The sequence below is a fragment of the Lepisosteus oculatus genome, chromosome 14 (assembly GCF_040954835.1).
Source record: "Lepisosteus oculatus isolate fLepOcu1 chromosome 14, fLepOcu1.hap2, whole genome shotgun sequence".
Lineage (NCBI taxonomy): Eukaryota > Metazoa > Chordata > Actinopteri > Semionotiformes > Lepisosteidae > Lepisosteus > Lepisosteus oculatus.
In genome coordinates, this window is record NC_090709.1 from 38430776 (window position 1) to 38447268 (window position 16493).

At 52.7% G+C, this 16493-nt stretch overlaps 1 protein-coding gene across 4 annotated transcripts; it reads right to left on the minus strand.

Annotated features, from left to right (window-relative positions):
- Positions 1–135: 135 nt before the first annotated feature.
- phf1 (PHD finger protein 1) lies at positions 136–15951 on the minus strand. 4 transcript variants are annotated; one of them, XM_069198481.1, is made up of 15 exons: positions 15480–15951; positions 14783–14862; positions 14074–14155; positions 10601–10687; positions 10420–10514; positions 9554–9702; positions 8703–8798; positions 7189–7257; positions 6626–6749; positions 5982–6049; positions 4022–4174; positions 3581–3659; positions 2607–2722; positions 2272–2355; positions 136–988 (listed from the first exon to the last, which is right to left on the minus strand). In XM_069198481.1, exons 1-15 carry the CDS (start codon positions 15934–15936, stop codon positions 730–732), a joined length of 1998 nt encoding a protein of 665 aa, XP_069054582.1. In that variant the 5' UTR covers positions 15937–15951; the 3' UTR covers positions 136–729. The 4 variants fall into 4 exon arrangements, with proteins under 4 accessions (XP_069054582.1, XP_069054584.1, XP_069054585.1 ...); XM_069198483.1 differs by having other exon boundaries at positions 15490–15581; XM_069198484.1 differs by having other exon boundaries at positions 15484–15574.
- Between the last annotated feature and the right edge of the window lie 542 nt (positions 15952–16493).

The window sequence follows — 16493 nt, forward strand, 5'->3', positions numbered from 1 at the left end:
TCTGTGAACACAGACCCCAGGTGTGTGTCAGGTGATCCAGGGTGTCTATCTCCCAGGTCAGTGTAATAAATTGTATCGCAGGGCAGTGTCTCGCTCAGCAACGTACCAGCGAGAGATAAAACACACTCAGCTGTCTCATTTCGGACATGGTTTATTTGTGTCTCGCTCCGTCACTCCGCAGAAAGAACCAGGGATGAAACAATCAGAAGGGAAACGAAAGCTGAATGTTCAGAGTTTGAGGCACCCTGGGACAGGGAGGGGCTGGCTTCCCACTGCCCTCCTGGACACAGGCTGCAAAAGCCAACATCCACTGGGATTGGCCGAGCCGGGCTCCTGCTGTGATTGGCCGAGCCAGAGACCTGCAGTGATTGGCTGAGCCAGGCTCCTGCTGGGATTGGCCGAGCCAGAGATCTGCAATGATTGGCCGAGCCAGAGATCTGCAATGATTGGCTGAGCCAGGCTCCTGTTGGTATTGGTTGAGCCAGGCTCCTACTGGGATTGGCCGAGCCAGGCTCCTACTGGGATTGGCCGAGCCAGGCTCAACTGTGATTGGCTGAGCCAGGCCCCTGCTGTGATTGGCTGAGCCAGGCCCCTGCTGTGATTGGCCACCTGTGTGTCTCACAGTATGACTATAGCACGATACTGCCTCTATAGTACATCACTGTTTATTGCTACTGCAAAGCCGCCCTGTGGGGAGACGTGGGGACACGACAGAAGCCCAGCGCCGCCTCAGCACACTCTCACGTTACCCCACTCCACCAGGTACTGCACGGTGCCGTCTGGGATCACCCTGCGGGCCAGGATCCTCACCGCCTCTCCCCGCACCCCACAGCCATCACCCAGGGCAGCTCCGGGGCCGCGGGGGCAGGGAGGGGGCAGGAGGAGGAGGGGAGGGCAGGACTCCTGCTTCTGTTTCTGATCAGGCAGCTGAGAAGGCACCCGTGAGAGGGGCAAGACTTCCTGCTGGAACTGGCAGGGGTCCTCGTCACTGAGGGAGAGAGAGGAGAGTGGAGCATCAGTACACTGGACTGTGTACAGTGATATACAGGGTGTCAGACTGTGTTACAGACTGTGTACAGTGATATACAGGGTGTACAGTGATATACAGTGTGTCAGACTGAGTAACAGACTGTGTACAGTGATATACAGGGTGTACAGTGATATACAGTGTGTCAGACTGTGTTACAGACTGTGTACAGTGATATACAGGGTGTACAGTGATATACAGTGTGTCAGACTGTTACAGACTGTGTACAGTGATATACAGGGTGTACAGTGATATACAGTGTGTCAGACTGTTACAGACTGTGTACAGTGATATACAGGGTGTACAGTGATATACAGTGTGTCAGACTGTGTTACAGACTGTGTACAGTGATATTCAGGGTGTACAGTGATATACAGTGTGTCAGACTGTGTTACAGACTGTGTACAGTGATATTCAGGGTGTACAGTGATATACAGTGTGTCAGACTGTGTTACAGACTGTGTACAGTGATATACAGGGTGTACAGTGATATACAGTGTGTCAGACTGTTACAGACTGTGTACAGTGATATACAGGGTGTACAGTGATATACAGTGTCAGACTGAGTAACAGACTGTGTACAGTGATATACAGGGTGTACAGTGATATACAGTGTGTCAGACTGTTACAGACTGTGTACAGTGATATACAGGGTGTACAGTGATATACAGTGTGTCAGACTGTGTTACAGACTGTGTACAGTGATATACAGGGTGTACAGTGATATACAGTGTGTCAGACTGTGTTACAGACTGTGTACAGTGATATACAGGGTGTACAGTGAAATACAGTGTCAGACTGAGTAACAGACTGTGTACAGTGATATACAGGGTGTACAGTGATATACAGTGTGTCAGACTGTGTTACAGACTGTGTACAGTGATATACAGGGTGTACAGTGATATACAGGGTGTCAGACTGTGTTACAGACTGTGTACAGTGATATACAGGGTGTACAGTGATATACAGTGTGTCAGACTGTGTTACAGACTGTGTACAGTGATATACAGGGTGTACAGTGATATACAGTGTGTCAGACTGTGTTACAGACTGTGTACAGTGATATACAGGGTGTACAGTGATATACAGTGTGTCAGACTGTGTTACAGACTTTGTACAGTGATATACAGGGTGTACAGTGATATACAGTGTGTCAGACTGAGTAACAGACTGTGTACAGTGATATACAGGGTGTGAGATGGTGTTCAGTGATATACAGGGTGTGAGATGGTGGACACACTCACCTGTAGTGGTGCAGAGAACCTGTGTCAGGGGGTCCTCTGCAGGACGAGGGGTGACAGGAGGCAAACATCCTCTTCGGAGGAGAACTGGAAAGAGAGACAGGCAGAGTGAGACTGACTGACTGTCTGTCTGACTGTCTAACTGACTGTGTCTAACTCAGACTGTCTGACTTTCTGTCTGACTGTCTGACAAACTAACTGTCTGACTGTCTCACTGACCGACTGTCTGACTGACTGACTGTCTTACTCACTGTCTGAGTGTTTGTCTGATAGTTTGACTGTCCTACTGTCTGACCCAATTCGTCCTGGGCCACCCGTTGCCATGGAAACCTACTGACCAGGCGCTCAGTGGCTCCGCAGGCCTCCTGAAGCTGTAGACGCTGGCCCCGCCCACGTAACCCTGGTAACACTGACTCAGGGGCGCCGGGTGGGACATCACATCCTGGGGGCGTGGCTTTAGGGAGCAAATCAGAGACACAGTTGTCGTGGACCAATCAGAGCACAGACAAACTGTCATAAGGACAGGAGACACACAAGAGGACAGGAGACACAGAGAGGGAGAGGAGATCAGAGAAGCCCTTGATAATCAACACACAGAACAGGACAGGACAGGAGACACAGTGAGAGAGAGAGGAGATCACAGAGAGTCCCTCAGTCATAAACACACACAGCAGGACAGGAGACACAGTGAGAGAGAGGAGAGCACAGAGAGTACCTCAGTCATAAACACACACAGCAGGACAGGAGACACAGTGAGAGAGAGGAGATCACAGAGAGCCCCTCAGTCATAAACACACACAGCAGGACAGGAGACACAGTGAGAGAGAGGAGATCACAGAGAGCCCCTCAGTCATAAACACACACAGCAGGACAGGAGACACAGTGAGAGAGAGAGGAGATCACAGAGAATCACAGCAGGAAAGGAGACACAGTGAGAGAGAGGAGATCACAGAGCCCCTCAGTCATAAACACACACAGCAGGACAGGAGACACAGTGAGAGAGAGAGAGGAGATCACAGAGAATCACAGCAGGACAGGAGACACAGTGAGAGAGAGGAGATCACAGGGAGCCCCTCAGTCATAAACACACACAGCAGGACAGGAGACACAGTGAGAGAGAGGAGATCACAGAGAGTACCTCAGTCATAAACACACACAGCAGGACAGGAGACACAGTGAGAGAGAGGAGATCACAGAGAGTACCTCAGTCATAAGCACACACAGCAGGACAGGAGACACAGTGAGAGAGAGGAGATCACAGAGAATCACAGCAGGAAAGGAGACACAGCAGGAAAGGAGACACGTGTCGCACCTGGGAATCCTGGAGGCGCCGTCTGGATTTCCGACTGTCGGGATCGGCGCTCTTCCTCTGGCTCAGCACCGAGAGGGGACTGGAGACAGGAGGGTGTTAAAGTCACACGGCTGAATCACAGAGACGACAGCTAGACAACTGACACTACAGGTCCGCCTGTGTCCAGTGTCTGTGTCCAGGCTGTGGACACTGAGCCTGTCCTCTCTGTGTAGTCAGGTCTGTCTGTGTCTAGGCTGTGGACACTGAGCCTCTCCTCTCTGGACAGCAAGGTCTGCCTGTGTCCAGTGTGTGTGTCCAGGCTGTGGTCACTGAGCCTGTCCTCTCTGGACAGCGCCAGGTCTGCCTGTGTCCAGTGTCTCTGTCCAGGCTGTGGTCACTGAGCCTGTCCTCTCTGGACAGCCAGGTCTGCCTGTGTCCAGTGTCGGTGTCCATTTCTCTCACCTCCTCCGAGTCTGTGTTGTTAGACCCTTGTGTGAGATGATGGCAGGTGGATCGGGGGTGAGAGGTGAAGGGTCGGAGGTCAGGGGAGGCGGGGCTCGGACCTGGAGCCCAAACAGACATTTCTTCTTCTTAATCTCCTTCCCAGAAACAAACCTCCAATACAAGCAGAACAGCAGCAAGAACGACACTTTTAGTGTTCATGATCACGGCGACTGTGTAACACAGCAGCAGTGACACGCGGGTTAAAAAAAAGCAGTAGTCCAGTCCAGTCCAGTCCAGTCCAGCAAACACACAGTCAGGACACTGTAGTCCAGTCCAGTCCAGTCCAGTCCAGTCCAGTCCAGCAATCACACAGTCAGGACACTGTAGTGCAGTCCAGTCCAGTCCAGTCCAGCAAACACACAGTCAGGACACTGTAGTCCAGTCCAGTCCAGTCCAGTCCAGCAATCACACAGTCAGGACACTGTAGTGCAGTCCAGTCCAGTCCAGTCCAGCAATCACACAGTCAGGACACTGTAGTCCAGTCCAGTCCAGTCCAGCAATCACACAGTCAGGACACTGTAGTCCAGTCCAGTCCAGTCCAGTCCAGTCCAGCAATCACACAGTCAGGACACTGTAGTGCAGTCCAGTCCAGTCCAGTCCAGCAAACACACAGTCAGGACACTGTAGTCCAGTCCAGTCCAGTCCAGCAATCACACAGTCAGGACACTGTAGTGCAGTCCAGTCCAGTCCAGTCCAGCAATCACACAGTCAGGACACTGTAGTGCAGTCCAGTCCAGTCCAGCAATCACACAGTCAGGACACTGTAGTCCAGTCCAGTCCAGTCCAGTCCAGTCCAGCAATCACACAGTCAGGACACTGTAGTCCAGTCCAGTCCAGTCCAGTCCAGTCCAGTCCAGCAATCACACAGTCAGGACACTGTAGTCCAGTCCAGTCCAGCAATCACACAGTCAGGACACTGTAGTCCAGTCCAGTCCAGTCCAGTCCAGCAATCACACAGTCAGGACACTGTAGTCCAGTCCAGTCCAGTCCAGCAATCACACAGTCAGGACACTGTAGTCCAGTCCAGTCCAGTCCAGTCCAGTCCAGCAATCACACAGTCAGGACACTGTAGTGCAGTCCAGTCCAGTCCAGTTCAGCAATCACACAGTCAGGACACTGTAGTCCAGTCCAGTCCAGTCCAGTCCAGTCCAGTCCAGCAATCACACAGTCAGGACACTGTAGTGCAGTCCAGTCCAGTCCAGCAATCACACAGTCAGGACACTGTAGTCCAGTCCAGCAATCACACAGTCAGGACACTGTAGTGCAGTCCAGTCCAGTCCAGTCCAGCAATCACACAGTCAGGACACTGTAGTCCAGTCCAGTCCAGTCCAGCAATCACACAGTCAGGACACTGTAGTGCAGTCCAGTCCAGTCCAGTCCAGCAATCACACAGTCAGGACACTGTAGTGCAGTCCAGTCCAGTCCAGCAATCACACAGTCAGGACACTGTAGTCCAGTCCAGCAATCACACAGTCAGGACACTGTAGTGCAGTCCAGTCCAGTCCAGCAATCACACAGTCAGGACACTGTAGTGCAGTCCAGTCCAGTCCAGCAATCACACAGTCAGGACACTGTAGTGCAGTCCAGTCCAGCAATCACACAGTCAGGACACTGTAGTGCAGTCCAGTCCAGCAATCACACAGTCAGGACACTGTAGTCCAGTCCAGCAATCACACAGTCAGGACACTGTAGTCCAGTCCAGTCCAGTCCAGTCCAGTCCAGCAATCACACAGTCAGGACACTGTAGTGCAGTCCAGTCCAGTCCAGTCCAGCAATCACAGAGTCAGGACACTGTAGAGCAGTGCAGTCCAGTCCAGTCCAGTCCAGCAATCACACAGTCAGGGCACTGTAGTGCAGTCCAGTCCGGTGCAGTCTGTCCAGTGCAGTCGAGTCCAGTCCAGTGTCTCCAGTCTCTCACCTGTCTTTATGGGAGGTCAGAGCGTTCAGGAGGTTGTGAGAGCGATCCTGTTTGGGCGTGTCTGAGAGCTGAGAGAGGAGACAGGAGACAGGGGAGAGGAGAGAGAAAGAGTTAGGCAGGCAGAGAGAAACTCAGGGCTCGGGTAGTGAACTCCAGCACCAGTGCCGCAGTCCCGCCCGTGGCCACCGGAGGGCGACACCACCAGTTCACAGCCAGCCAGAGCTCGAGAGAAACCAGGCCCAGGGCGTTCGCACTCGCCAGCACAGCTCAGTCCGCAGGAGGACTTGTCTGCTCTGTGTCCCCCGAGCTCGGGAGCATTCTGGGGGTGACAGGGCTGCTCCTGCTGCGCCCCAGAGCTCTGGAGCTGTACCCCCCAGGATATCAGAGTCTCCCCCCCCCCGAGCTCTTTCAGATCAAGACTCCACAAGGTAATTGGTTAACGAGGCGGGTCGGCAGGTCTTGAGGGCAGGGTAATTGGTTAACGAGGCGGGTCGTGAGGGCAGGGTAATTGGTTAACGAGGCGGGTCGGCGGGTCTTGAGGGCAGGGTAATTGGTTAACGAGGTGGGTCGGCGGGTCATTAGGGCAGGGTAATTGGTTAACGAGGTGGGTCGGCGGCTCATGAGGGCAGCGTGACGAGTCCTACCGGCCCCAGCAGTAGGGAGTCCCAGTTCTCGTTGGCGAAGGACAGGATCTCCCTCTCGAAGTCGAAGTACTTCCTCCGGCAGCACAGGGACAAGTGATACAGCACCAGGTGGGCCAGGTCCACCCTGAGGTCCAGCAGATAGGCAGCAGCGGTCAGCACCCAAGAGCAACAGCGCCCCCTGGGGGCAGGGTACAGGGACACAGAGACCAGACTCCCCCTCTGGGGACAGAGACACAGAGACACAGACCAGACTGCCCCCTGGGGACAGGACACAGGGACACAGAGACACAGAAACACAGAGACACAGAGACCAGACTGCCCCCTGGGGACAGAGACACAGAGACACAGAGACCAGACTGCCCCTCTGGGGACAGAGACACAGAGACACAGACCAGACTGCCCCCTGGGGACAGAGACACAGAGACACAGAGACCAGACTGCCCCCTGGGGACAGAGACACAGAGACACAGAGACCAGACTGCCCCCTGGGGACAGACACAGGGATGCAGAGACCAGACTGCCCCCTGGGGACAGGACACAGAGACACAAAAGGGAGTTCTCACCAGCTCATGGGGAGTCTGCTCACAGCCTCTGGCCCCGTGGTGCAGACAGAGCAGTCGAAGTGGTAGAACCTGCACAGAGAGAGAAGCCACAGCACCAGTACAGCCCAGCCCAGCACAGAACAGCAGGATCCAGCACAAAACGCACCCCTCCACTGGGACAGTACAGTATACCACTACACCCTCTCTCCAGTACAGTACAGTATAACACAACCCCGTCTCTCCACTGGGACAGTACAGTATAACACTACACCTTCTCTCCAGTACAGTACAGTATAACACTACACCTTCTCTCCATTGGGACAGTACAGTATAACACTACACCTTCTCTCCAGTACAGTACAGTATAACACTACACCGTCTCTCCACTGGGACAGTACAGTGTAACACTACACCGTCTCTCCACTGGGACAGTACAGTGTAACACTACACAGTCTCTCCAGTACAGTACAGTATAACACTACACCTTCTCTCCAGTACAGTACAGTATAACACTACACCCTCTCTCTCCACTGGGACAGTACAGTATAACACTACACCATCTCTCCACTACAGTACAGTATAATACTACACCGTCTCTCCACTGGGACAGTACAGTGTAACACTACACAGTCTCTCCAGTACAGTACAGTGTAACACTACACCTTCTCTCCACTGGGACAGTACAGTATAATACTACACCGTCTCTCCAGTACAGTACAGTATAACACTACACAGTCTCTCCAGTACAGTACAGTATAACACTACACCGTCTCTCCACTGGGACAGTACAGTATAACACTACACAGTCTCTCCAGTACAGTACAGTATAACACTACACAGTCTCCCCACTGGGACAGTACAGTATAACACTACACCCTCTCTCCACTGGGACAGTACAGTATAACACTACACAGTCTCTCCAGTACAGTACAGTATAACACTACACCGTCTCTCCACTGGGACAGTACAGTATACCACTACACCCTCTCTCCAGTACAGTACAGTATAACACTACACCTTCTCTCTCCACTGGGACAGTACAGTATAACACTACACCATCTCTCCAGTACAGTACAGTATAACACTACACCTTCTCTCCACTGGGACAGTACAGTATAACACTACACAGTCTCCCCACTGGGACAGTACAGTATAACACTACACCCTCTCTCCACTGGGACAGTACAGTATAACACTACACAGTCTCTCCAGTACAGTACAGTATAACACTACACCCTCTCTCCACTGGGACAGTACAGTATAACACTACACCTTCTCTCTCCACTGGGACAGTACAGTATAACACTACACAGTCTCTCCAGTACAGTACAGTATAACACTACACCTTCTCTCCAGTATAGTACAGTATAACACTACACCCTCTCTCTCCACTGGGACAGTACAGTGTAACACTACACCCTCTCTCCAGTACAGTACAGTGTAACACTACACCGTCTCTCCAGTACAGTACAGTATAACACTACACCTTCTCTCTCCACTGGGACAGTACAGTATAACACTACACTCTCTCTCACCTGTCTCCGTACAGCAGGGGTTTGCTCAGACACTGAGTACAGGCCTCATGGAACCACTGGCCACAGCTGCGACACTGAAGCATCTTGAGATTCCACCTGTAAGAACACAGACATGGGCCTGTGACATCACCTCACTGTAACTGAGCACTGTGACATCACCTCGCTGTAACTGAGCACTGTGACATCACCTCACTGTAACATCACATCACTGTTACTGAGCACTGTGACATCACCTCGCCGTAACACAGCCCTGTGACATCACCACACCGTAACCCAGCCCTGTGACATCACCACACCGTAACTGAGCACTGCGACATCACCTCGCTGTAACATCACTGTAACAGCACTGTGACATCGCCGCAGCAGTAAGTGTGACAGTGCAGTGACAACGCAATGCAGCACTGTAACAGTGTGACATCATTGTAAAAACGCAGCAGCAATATTTAAAGACCAACCTGTAGAGGCAGGACAGAAAATCTGAGGCAGAGAATAGGAGACGGGACTTAACCGGGGGCGGGGGGGGACAGGACAGGAGGCTCTTCTGTACATAGAGGGGGGTGGGGGTGGGGAACAAGCTGGATGAGCTCCTCCAGTCAGGAAAGGAGGCTCTTCTGTACACAGAGGGGGGTGGGGGTGGGGAACAAGCTGCCCAGCCATATTGTTGAAGCCGATACCCGGGTTAATGGATGGGTAATACTCTCAGGACACAGCTGGATGAGCTCCTCAGACCAGTTAGACACTAGGAATCAAAACAGACTACAGCAACCAGACGCTTCTTCAGCTCTTGAAACGATGTCATCGTTAAATTATTGTAAAAGGCACGCCATTGGGCCAGTGCAGCTGTCACTCACTCTCCAGGCCCGGCGCAGTAGCAGTAGCACTGCTGCTGATTGGTCAGGTGCTGGGGATCCCAGTCCAGTGCCGACAGCTGATAGGGCAGGCGAACCTTCATGGCCTGCATTAGGCGGGCGAAGCGCCCTCTCTTCATGGCGCCCCCTCTCTGTGTGGAGGATTAACAGCAGTCAGTGTGTGTGTGTGTGTGTCCGTGTGTGTGTCAGTGCGTGTCTGTGTGTCAGCATGTCAGTGTCTGTGTGTCAGTATGTCAGTGTCTGTGTGTCAGTTTGTGTCAGTGTTTGTGTGTCAGTTTGTGTCAGTGCGTGTCTGTGTGTCAGTATGTCAGCATGTCAGTGTCTGTGTGTCAGTTTGTGTCAGTGCGTGTGTCAGCTTGTGTGTCAAAGTGTCAGTGTGTGTGTGAGTCAGAGTGTCGGAGTGTCAGTATGTCAGTATGTCAGTGTTTGTGTGTCAGTTCATGTGTCAGTTTGTGTGTCAAAGTGTCAGTGTCAGTGTCAGTGTGAGTCAGAGTGTCAGAGTGTCAGTATGTCAGTATGTCAGTGTTTGTGTGTCAGTGCGTGTGTCAGCTTGTGTGTCAAAGTGTCAGTGTGTGTGTGAGTCAGAGTGTCGGAGTGTCAGTATGTCAGTGTTTGTGTGTCAGTGCATGTGTCAGTTTGTGTGTCAAAGTGTCAGTGTCAGTGTCAGTGTGTCAGAGTGTCAGAGTGTCAGTATGTCAGTATGTCAGTATGTCAGTGTTTGTGTGTCAGTGCATGTGTCAGTTTGTGTGTCAAAGTGTCAGTGTCAGTGTCAGTGTCAGAGTGTCTGATGGTGATTGTGTGTTGCTACCCAGGGTGCAACAGTGGTTAATTAGCAGGAAGTTAATCACCTTGGTCGCCACTGCAAACACACACTGTCGGCACACCCAGGTGCTGCTGTCGGCCTCGGGCTCGATGGCGGGGGTGTGGCACTGCGGGTGGTACCCTGGAAGACAGGAGGCCAGCGGCTGGTTACCCCTGCTCGCCGGGGGGCAGGACGGCGACGGGCTGTCCGGCGGGGGGGCACGTTACCGTGGCGACACTTGCGGCAGTTGAAGAGTGGGTCTTTGTGGGGCGGAGCTTCACACACACAGCACACACCCTCCAGAGCAGCTGAGACTGAGACACAGAGAGAGAGGGGGGTTAATACACACACAGCACACACCCTCCAGAGCAGCTGAGACTGAGACACAGAGAGAGAGAGAGAGAGAGAGAGAGGGGTTAATACACACACAGCACACACCCTCCAGAGCAGCTGAGACTGAGACACAGAGAGAGAGGGGTTAATACACACACAGCACACACCCTCCAGAGCAGCTGAGACTGAGACATAGAGAGAGAGAGAGGGGTTAATACACACACAGCACACACCCTCCAGAGCAGCTGAGACTGAGACACACAGAGAGAGAGGGGTTAATACACACACAGCACACACCCTCCAGAGCAGCTGAGACTGAGACACAGAGAGAGAGAGAGGGGTTAATACACACACAGCACACACCCTCCAGAGCAGCTGAGACTGAGACACAGAGAGAGAGAGAGGGGTTAATACACACACAGCACACACCCTCCAGAGCAGCTGAGACTGAGACACAGAGAGAGAGAGGGGGGTTAATACACACACAGCACACACCCTCCAGAGCAGCTGAGACTGAGACACAGAGAGAGAGAGGGGTTAATACACACACAGCACACACCCTCCAGAGCAGCTGAGACTGAGACACACAGAGAGAGAGAGGGGTTAATACACACACAGCACACACCCTCCAGAGCAGCTGAGACTGAGACACAGAGAGAGAGGGGTTAATACACACACAGCACACACCCTCCAGAGCAGCTGAGACTGAGACACAGAGAGAGAGGGGTTAATACACACACAGCACACACCCTCCAGAGCAGCTGAGACTGAGACACAGAGAGAGAGAGAGGGGTTAATACACACACAGCACACACCCTCCAGAGCAGCTGAGACTGAGACACAGAGAGAGAGAGAGGGGTTAATACACACACAGCACACACCCTCCAGAGCAGCTGAGACTGAGACACAGAGAGAGAGAGGGGTTAATACACACACAGCACACACCCTCCAGAGCAGCTGAGACTGAGACACACAGAGAGAGAGAGGGGTTAATACACACACAGCACACACCCTCCAGAGCAGCTGAGACTGAGACACAGAGAGAGAGGGGTTAATACACACACAGCACACACCCTCCAGAGCAGCTGAGACTGAGACACAGAGAGAGAGGGGTTAATACACACACAGCACACACCCTCCAGAGCAGCTGAGACTGAGACACAGAGAGAGAGAGAGGGGTTAATACACACACAGCACACACCCTCCAGAGCAGCTGAGACTGAGACACAGAGAGAGAGGGGTTAATACACACACAGCACACACCCTCCAGAGCAGCTGAGACTGAGACACAGAGAGAGGGGGGTTAATACACACACAGCACACACCCTCCAGAGCAGCTGAGACTGAGACACAGAGAGAGAGAGAGAGAGAGGGGTTAATACACACACAGCACACACCCTCCAGAGCAGCTGAGACTGAGACACAGAGAGAGAGAGGGGTTAATACACACACAGCACACACCCTCCAGAGCAGCTGAGACTGAGACACAGAGAGAGAGGGGTTAATACACACACAGCACACACCCTCCAGAGCAGCTGAGACTGAGACACAGAGAGAGAGAGAGGGGTTAATACACACACAGCACACACCCTCCAGAGCAGCTGAGACTGAGACACAGAGAGAGAGAGAGGGGTTAATACACACACAGCACACACCCTCCAGAGCAGCTGAGACTGAGACACAGAGAAAGAGAGAGGGGTTAATACACACACAGCACACACCCTCGAGAGCAGCTGAGACTGAGACACACAGAGAGAGAGGGGTTAATACACACACAGCACACACCCTCCAGAGCAGCTGAGACTGAGACACAGAGAGAGAGGGGTTAATACACACACAGCACACACCCTCCAGAGCAGCTGAGACTGAGACACAGAGAGAGAGAGGGGTTAATACACACACAGCACACACCCTCCAGAGCAGCTGAGACTGAGACACAGAGAGAGAGAGAGGGGTTAATACACACACAGCACACACCCTCCAGAGCAGCTGAGACTGAGACACAGAGAGAGAGAGAGGGGTTAATACACACACAGCACACACCCTCCAGAGCAGCTGAGACTGAGACACAGAGAGAGAGAGAGGGGTTAATACACACACAGCACACACCCTCCAGAGCAGCTGAGACTGAGACACAGAGAGAGAGAGAGGGGTTAATACACACACAGCACACACCCTCCAGAGCAGCTGAGACTGAGACACAGAGAGAGAGAGAGGGGTTAATACACACACAGCACACACCCTCCAGAGCAGCTGAGACTGAGACACAGAGAGAGAGAGAGGGGTTAATACACACACAGCACACACCCTCCAGAGCAGCTGAGACTGAGACACAGAGAGAGAGAGAGGGGTTAATACACACACAGCACACACCCTCCAGAGCAGCTGAGACTGAGACACAGAGAGAGAGAGAGGGGTTAATACACACACAGCACACACCCTCCAGAGCAGCTGAGACTGAGACACAGAGAGAGAGAGAGGGGTTAATACACACACAGCACACACCCTCCAGAGCAGCTGAGACTGAGACACAGAGAGAGAGGGGTTAATACACACACAGCACACACCCTCCAGAGCAGCTGAGACTGAGACACAGAGAGAGAGAGAGAGGGGTTAATACACACAGCACACACCCTCCAGAGCAGCTGAGACTGAGACACAGAGAGAGAGAGGGGTTAATACACACACAGCACACACCCTCCAGAGCAGCTGAGACTGAGACAGAGAGAGAGGGGTTCATACAGACACACTGACTGGACACTCCAGTACATGAACACTGCACTGAGAGAGAGAGGGGTTCATACAGACACACTGACTGGACACTCCAGTACATGAACACTGCACTGAGAGAGAGAGGGGTTCATACAGACACACTGACTGGACACTCCAGTACATGAACACTGCACTGAGAGAGAGAGGGGTTCATACACACACACTGACTGGACACTCCAGTACATGAACACTGCACTGAGAGAGAGAGGGGTTCATACAGACACACTGACTGGACACTCCAGTACATGAACACTGCACTGAGAGAGAGAGGGGTTCATACAGACACACTGACTGGACACTCCAGTACATGAACACTGCACTGAGAGAGAGAGGGGTTCATACAGACACCCTGACTGGACACTCCAGTACATGAACACTGCACTGAGAGAGAGAGGGGTTCATACAGACACCCTGACTGGACACTCCAGTACATGAACACTGAACTGAGAGAGAGAGGGGTTCATACACACACACTGACTGGACACTCCAGTACATGAACACTGCACTGAGAGAGACCCAGAGAGCAGGGGACATCTTTCTCATTTTCCAATATTCTTATTAATAAATAATGGAACAAGAGATCTCTGTGTCTTACAGGAGTGGATATCTTTCCTCAGGACCCAGAACTCGGAGTTGTCTTCAAATCGCACAAGACAGCACTGTCTGACCTCATCCACCTGCGAGAGAGAGTGGACACTGACACCCACTGACACCCAGCACTGACACACTGACACCCAGCACGGACAAACTGACACCCACTGACACACAGCACAGACACGCTATCAGATGCTGTCAGACACAGAAACACAATCAGGAACAGACACATACAGATTCAGTTAGACACAGACGCACAGACTGACACACAGCCAGATACAGACTGACACACAATTAGATGCAGTCAGTCAGACACACACACAGTCAGACAGTCAGACACCCACACACAGTGTGACACACAGACACACAGACAGTCAGACACACAGTCAGACCGTCAGACTGACACACACACACACACACAGTCAGAGTGACACAAAGACACACAGACATACACACACAGTGAGAGTGACACACAGACACACAGTCAGACAATCAGACTGACACACACACACAGTCAGAGTGACACACAGACACACACACACAGTCAGACCGTCAGACTGACACACACACACAGTCAGAGTGACACACAGACACAGTCAGACCGTCAGACTGACACACAGACACACAGTCAGACAGTCAGACTGACACACAGACACACAGTCAGACTGACACACACACACGGTCAGACTGACACACACACACACACTGACTCTTTTGACGTTGCCCAGGTACAGCAGTCCGTCGCTCCAGCGCGCCAGCACGTCGTCTCCCTCACCGAGACTCGACATTCCTGAGCGACAGAGGGGACAGGTCAGTGGGTCAGTGACCCCCGCCGGACACACGCGTGGCGTGGGCAGCGCCGGCCACGCCGCCGCCCCAGCCGCACGCGCCTCCGAAAACACGGGCTGAGCTCCCGTCTCGGGCCACGGCGACCACAAACTCGCACGAAAAACAACGGCAACAACAACAACAACAAAAAAAAACACAACACAAATACGCAACGACCGCAAAGGCGATGAGAATAAGGGCAACGTAGCTCCCACGCAGGAGGAATACAAATAGAAACACGTCCGCCTAGAGACAGAGAGACAGAGACATTTCCAGACGGACAGACCCCGTGCCTACCTGCTATCTGGCGAGCTGGCGGGTCTGTCCGTCTGGGTCTGTCACTCATTTCAAAACCTCGACATGAAACCTCTCGTCACAGTGATTTCTCTCTCTCTCTCCCTCTCTCCTCTTCTCCTCTCTTCTCTCTCGCCTCCGGCTCTCGGTCTCGGTCTCTGACTTCACTCCAGCGTCCGCTGTCCGTCAGCCTGTCTGTGTTTCCGTGTTTCTGCGTCTCCGTACCGCCGTGTTTCTGTCCGTCTCTGTGTCTCTGTCCGTCTGTCACTCAGCAATGTCACCCACCCACCCTCGCCTCTCCGCCTGTCGCTCCGTCTCGGTCGGTCAGTCGGTCGGTCCGCCGGCCCGTGTCGTCATGCTCCGGCTCGGCTCGGCTCGGGTCGGCTCGGTTCCGTTCGGCTGGGCTCGGCTCGGCTCTTCCCCCGGCCCGGCCCGGCTCGGCTCGGCTCGGCTCGGTTCGGCCCCGCCCCGGCCCGGCCCGGCCCGTCCCGGCCGCCGCCGCTCCGTATCCGCGAGTGACGATGGGGCTCCGCCGGGGATCAGGGAGCGCGCGGAGCCGCCATGTCGCTGTCTGGGCTGCGTGTGACGCAGGGAGAAAAACAGGGAGACCGGGAGAGGGATCGGGATAGAAACAGAGAGAGGGAGAGAGGGACCGGGATGAAGAGAGAGAGGGGGGGAGAGACGGAGAGAGACTCCACGGGCTCTCCTTATACTGTACCTTGTGTCCCTGTAGAGACGGCATTTACTGTAGTATACCACAACACACTGTGGTATACACTGTAGTATACTGTAACACACTGTGGTAAACTGTGGTATATACTGTAGTATACCGTAACACACTGTGGTATATACTGTAGTATACCACAACACACTGTGGTATACACTGTAGTATACTGTAACACACTCTGGTAAACTGTGGTATATACTGTAGTATACCGTAACACACTGTGGTATATACTGTAGTATACCACAACACACTGTGGTATATACTGTAGTATACTGTAACACACTGTGGTAAACTGCAGTATATACTGTAGTATGCCACAACACACTGTGGTAAACTGTGGTATATACTGTAGTATACTGTAACACACTGTGGTAAACTGTGGTATATACTGTAGTATACCACAACACACTCTGGTATATACTGTAGTATACCACAACACACTGTGGTAAACTGTGGTATATACTGTAGTATACCGTAACACACTGTGGTATATACTGTAGTATACCACAACACACTGTGGTATATACTGTAGTATACCACAACACACTGTGGGAAACTGCAGTATATACTGT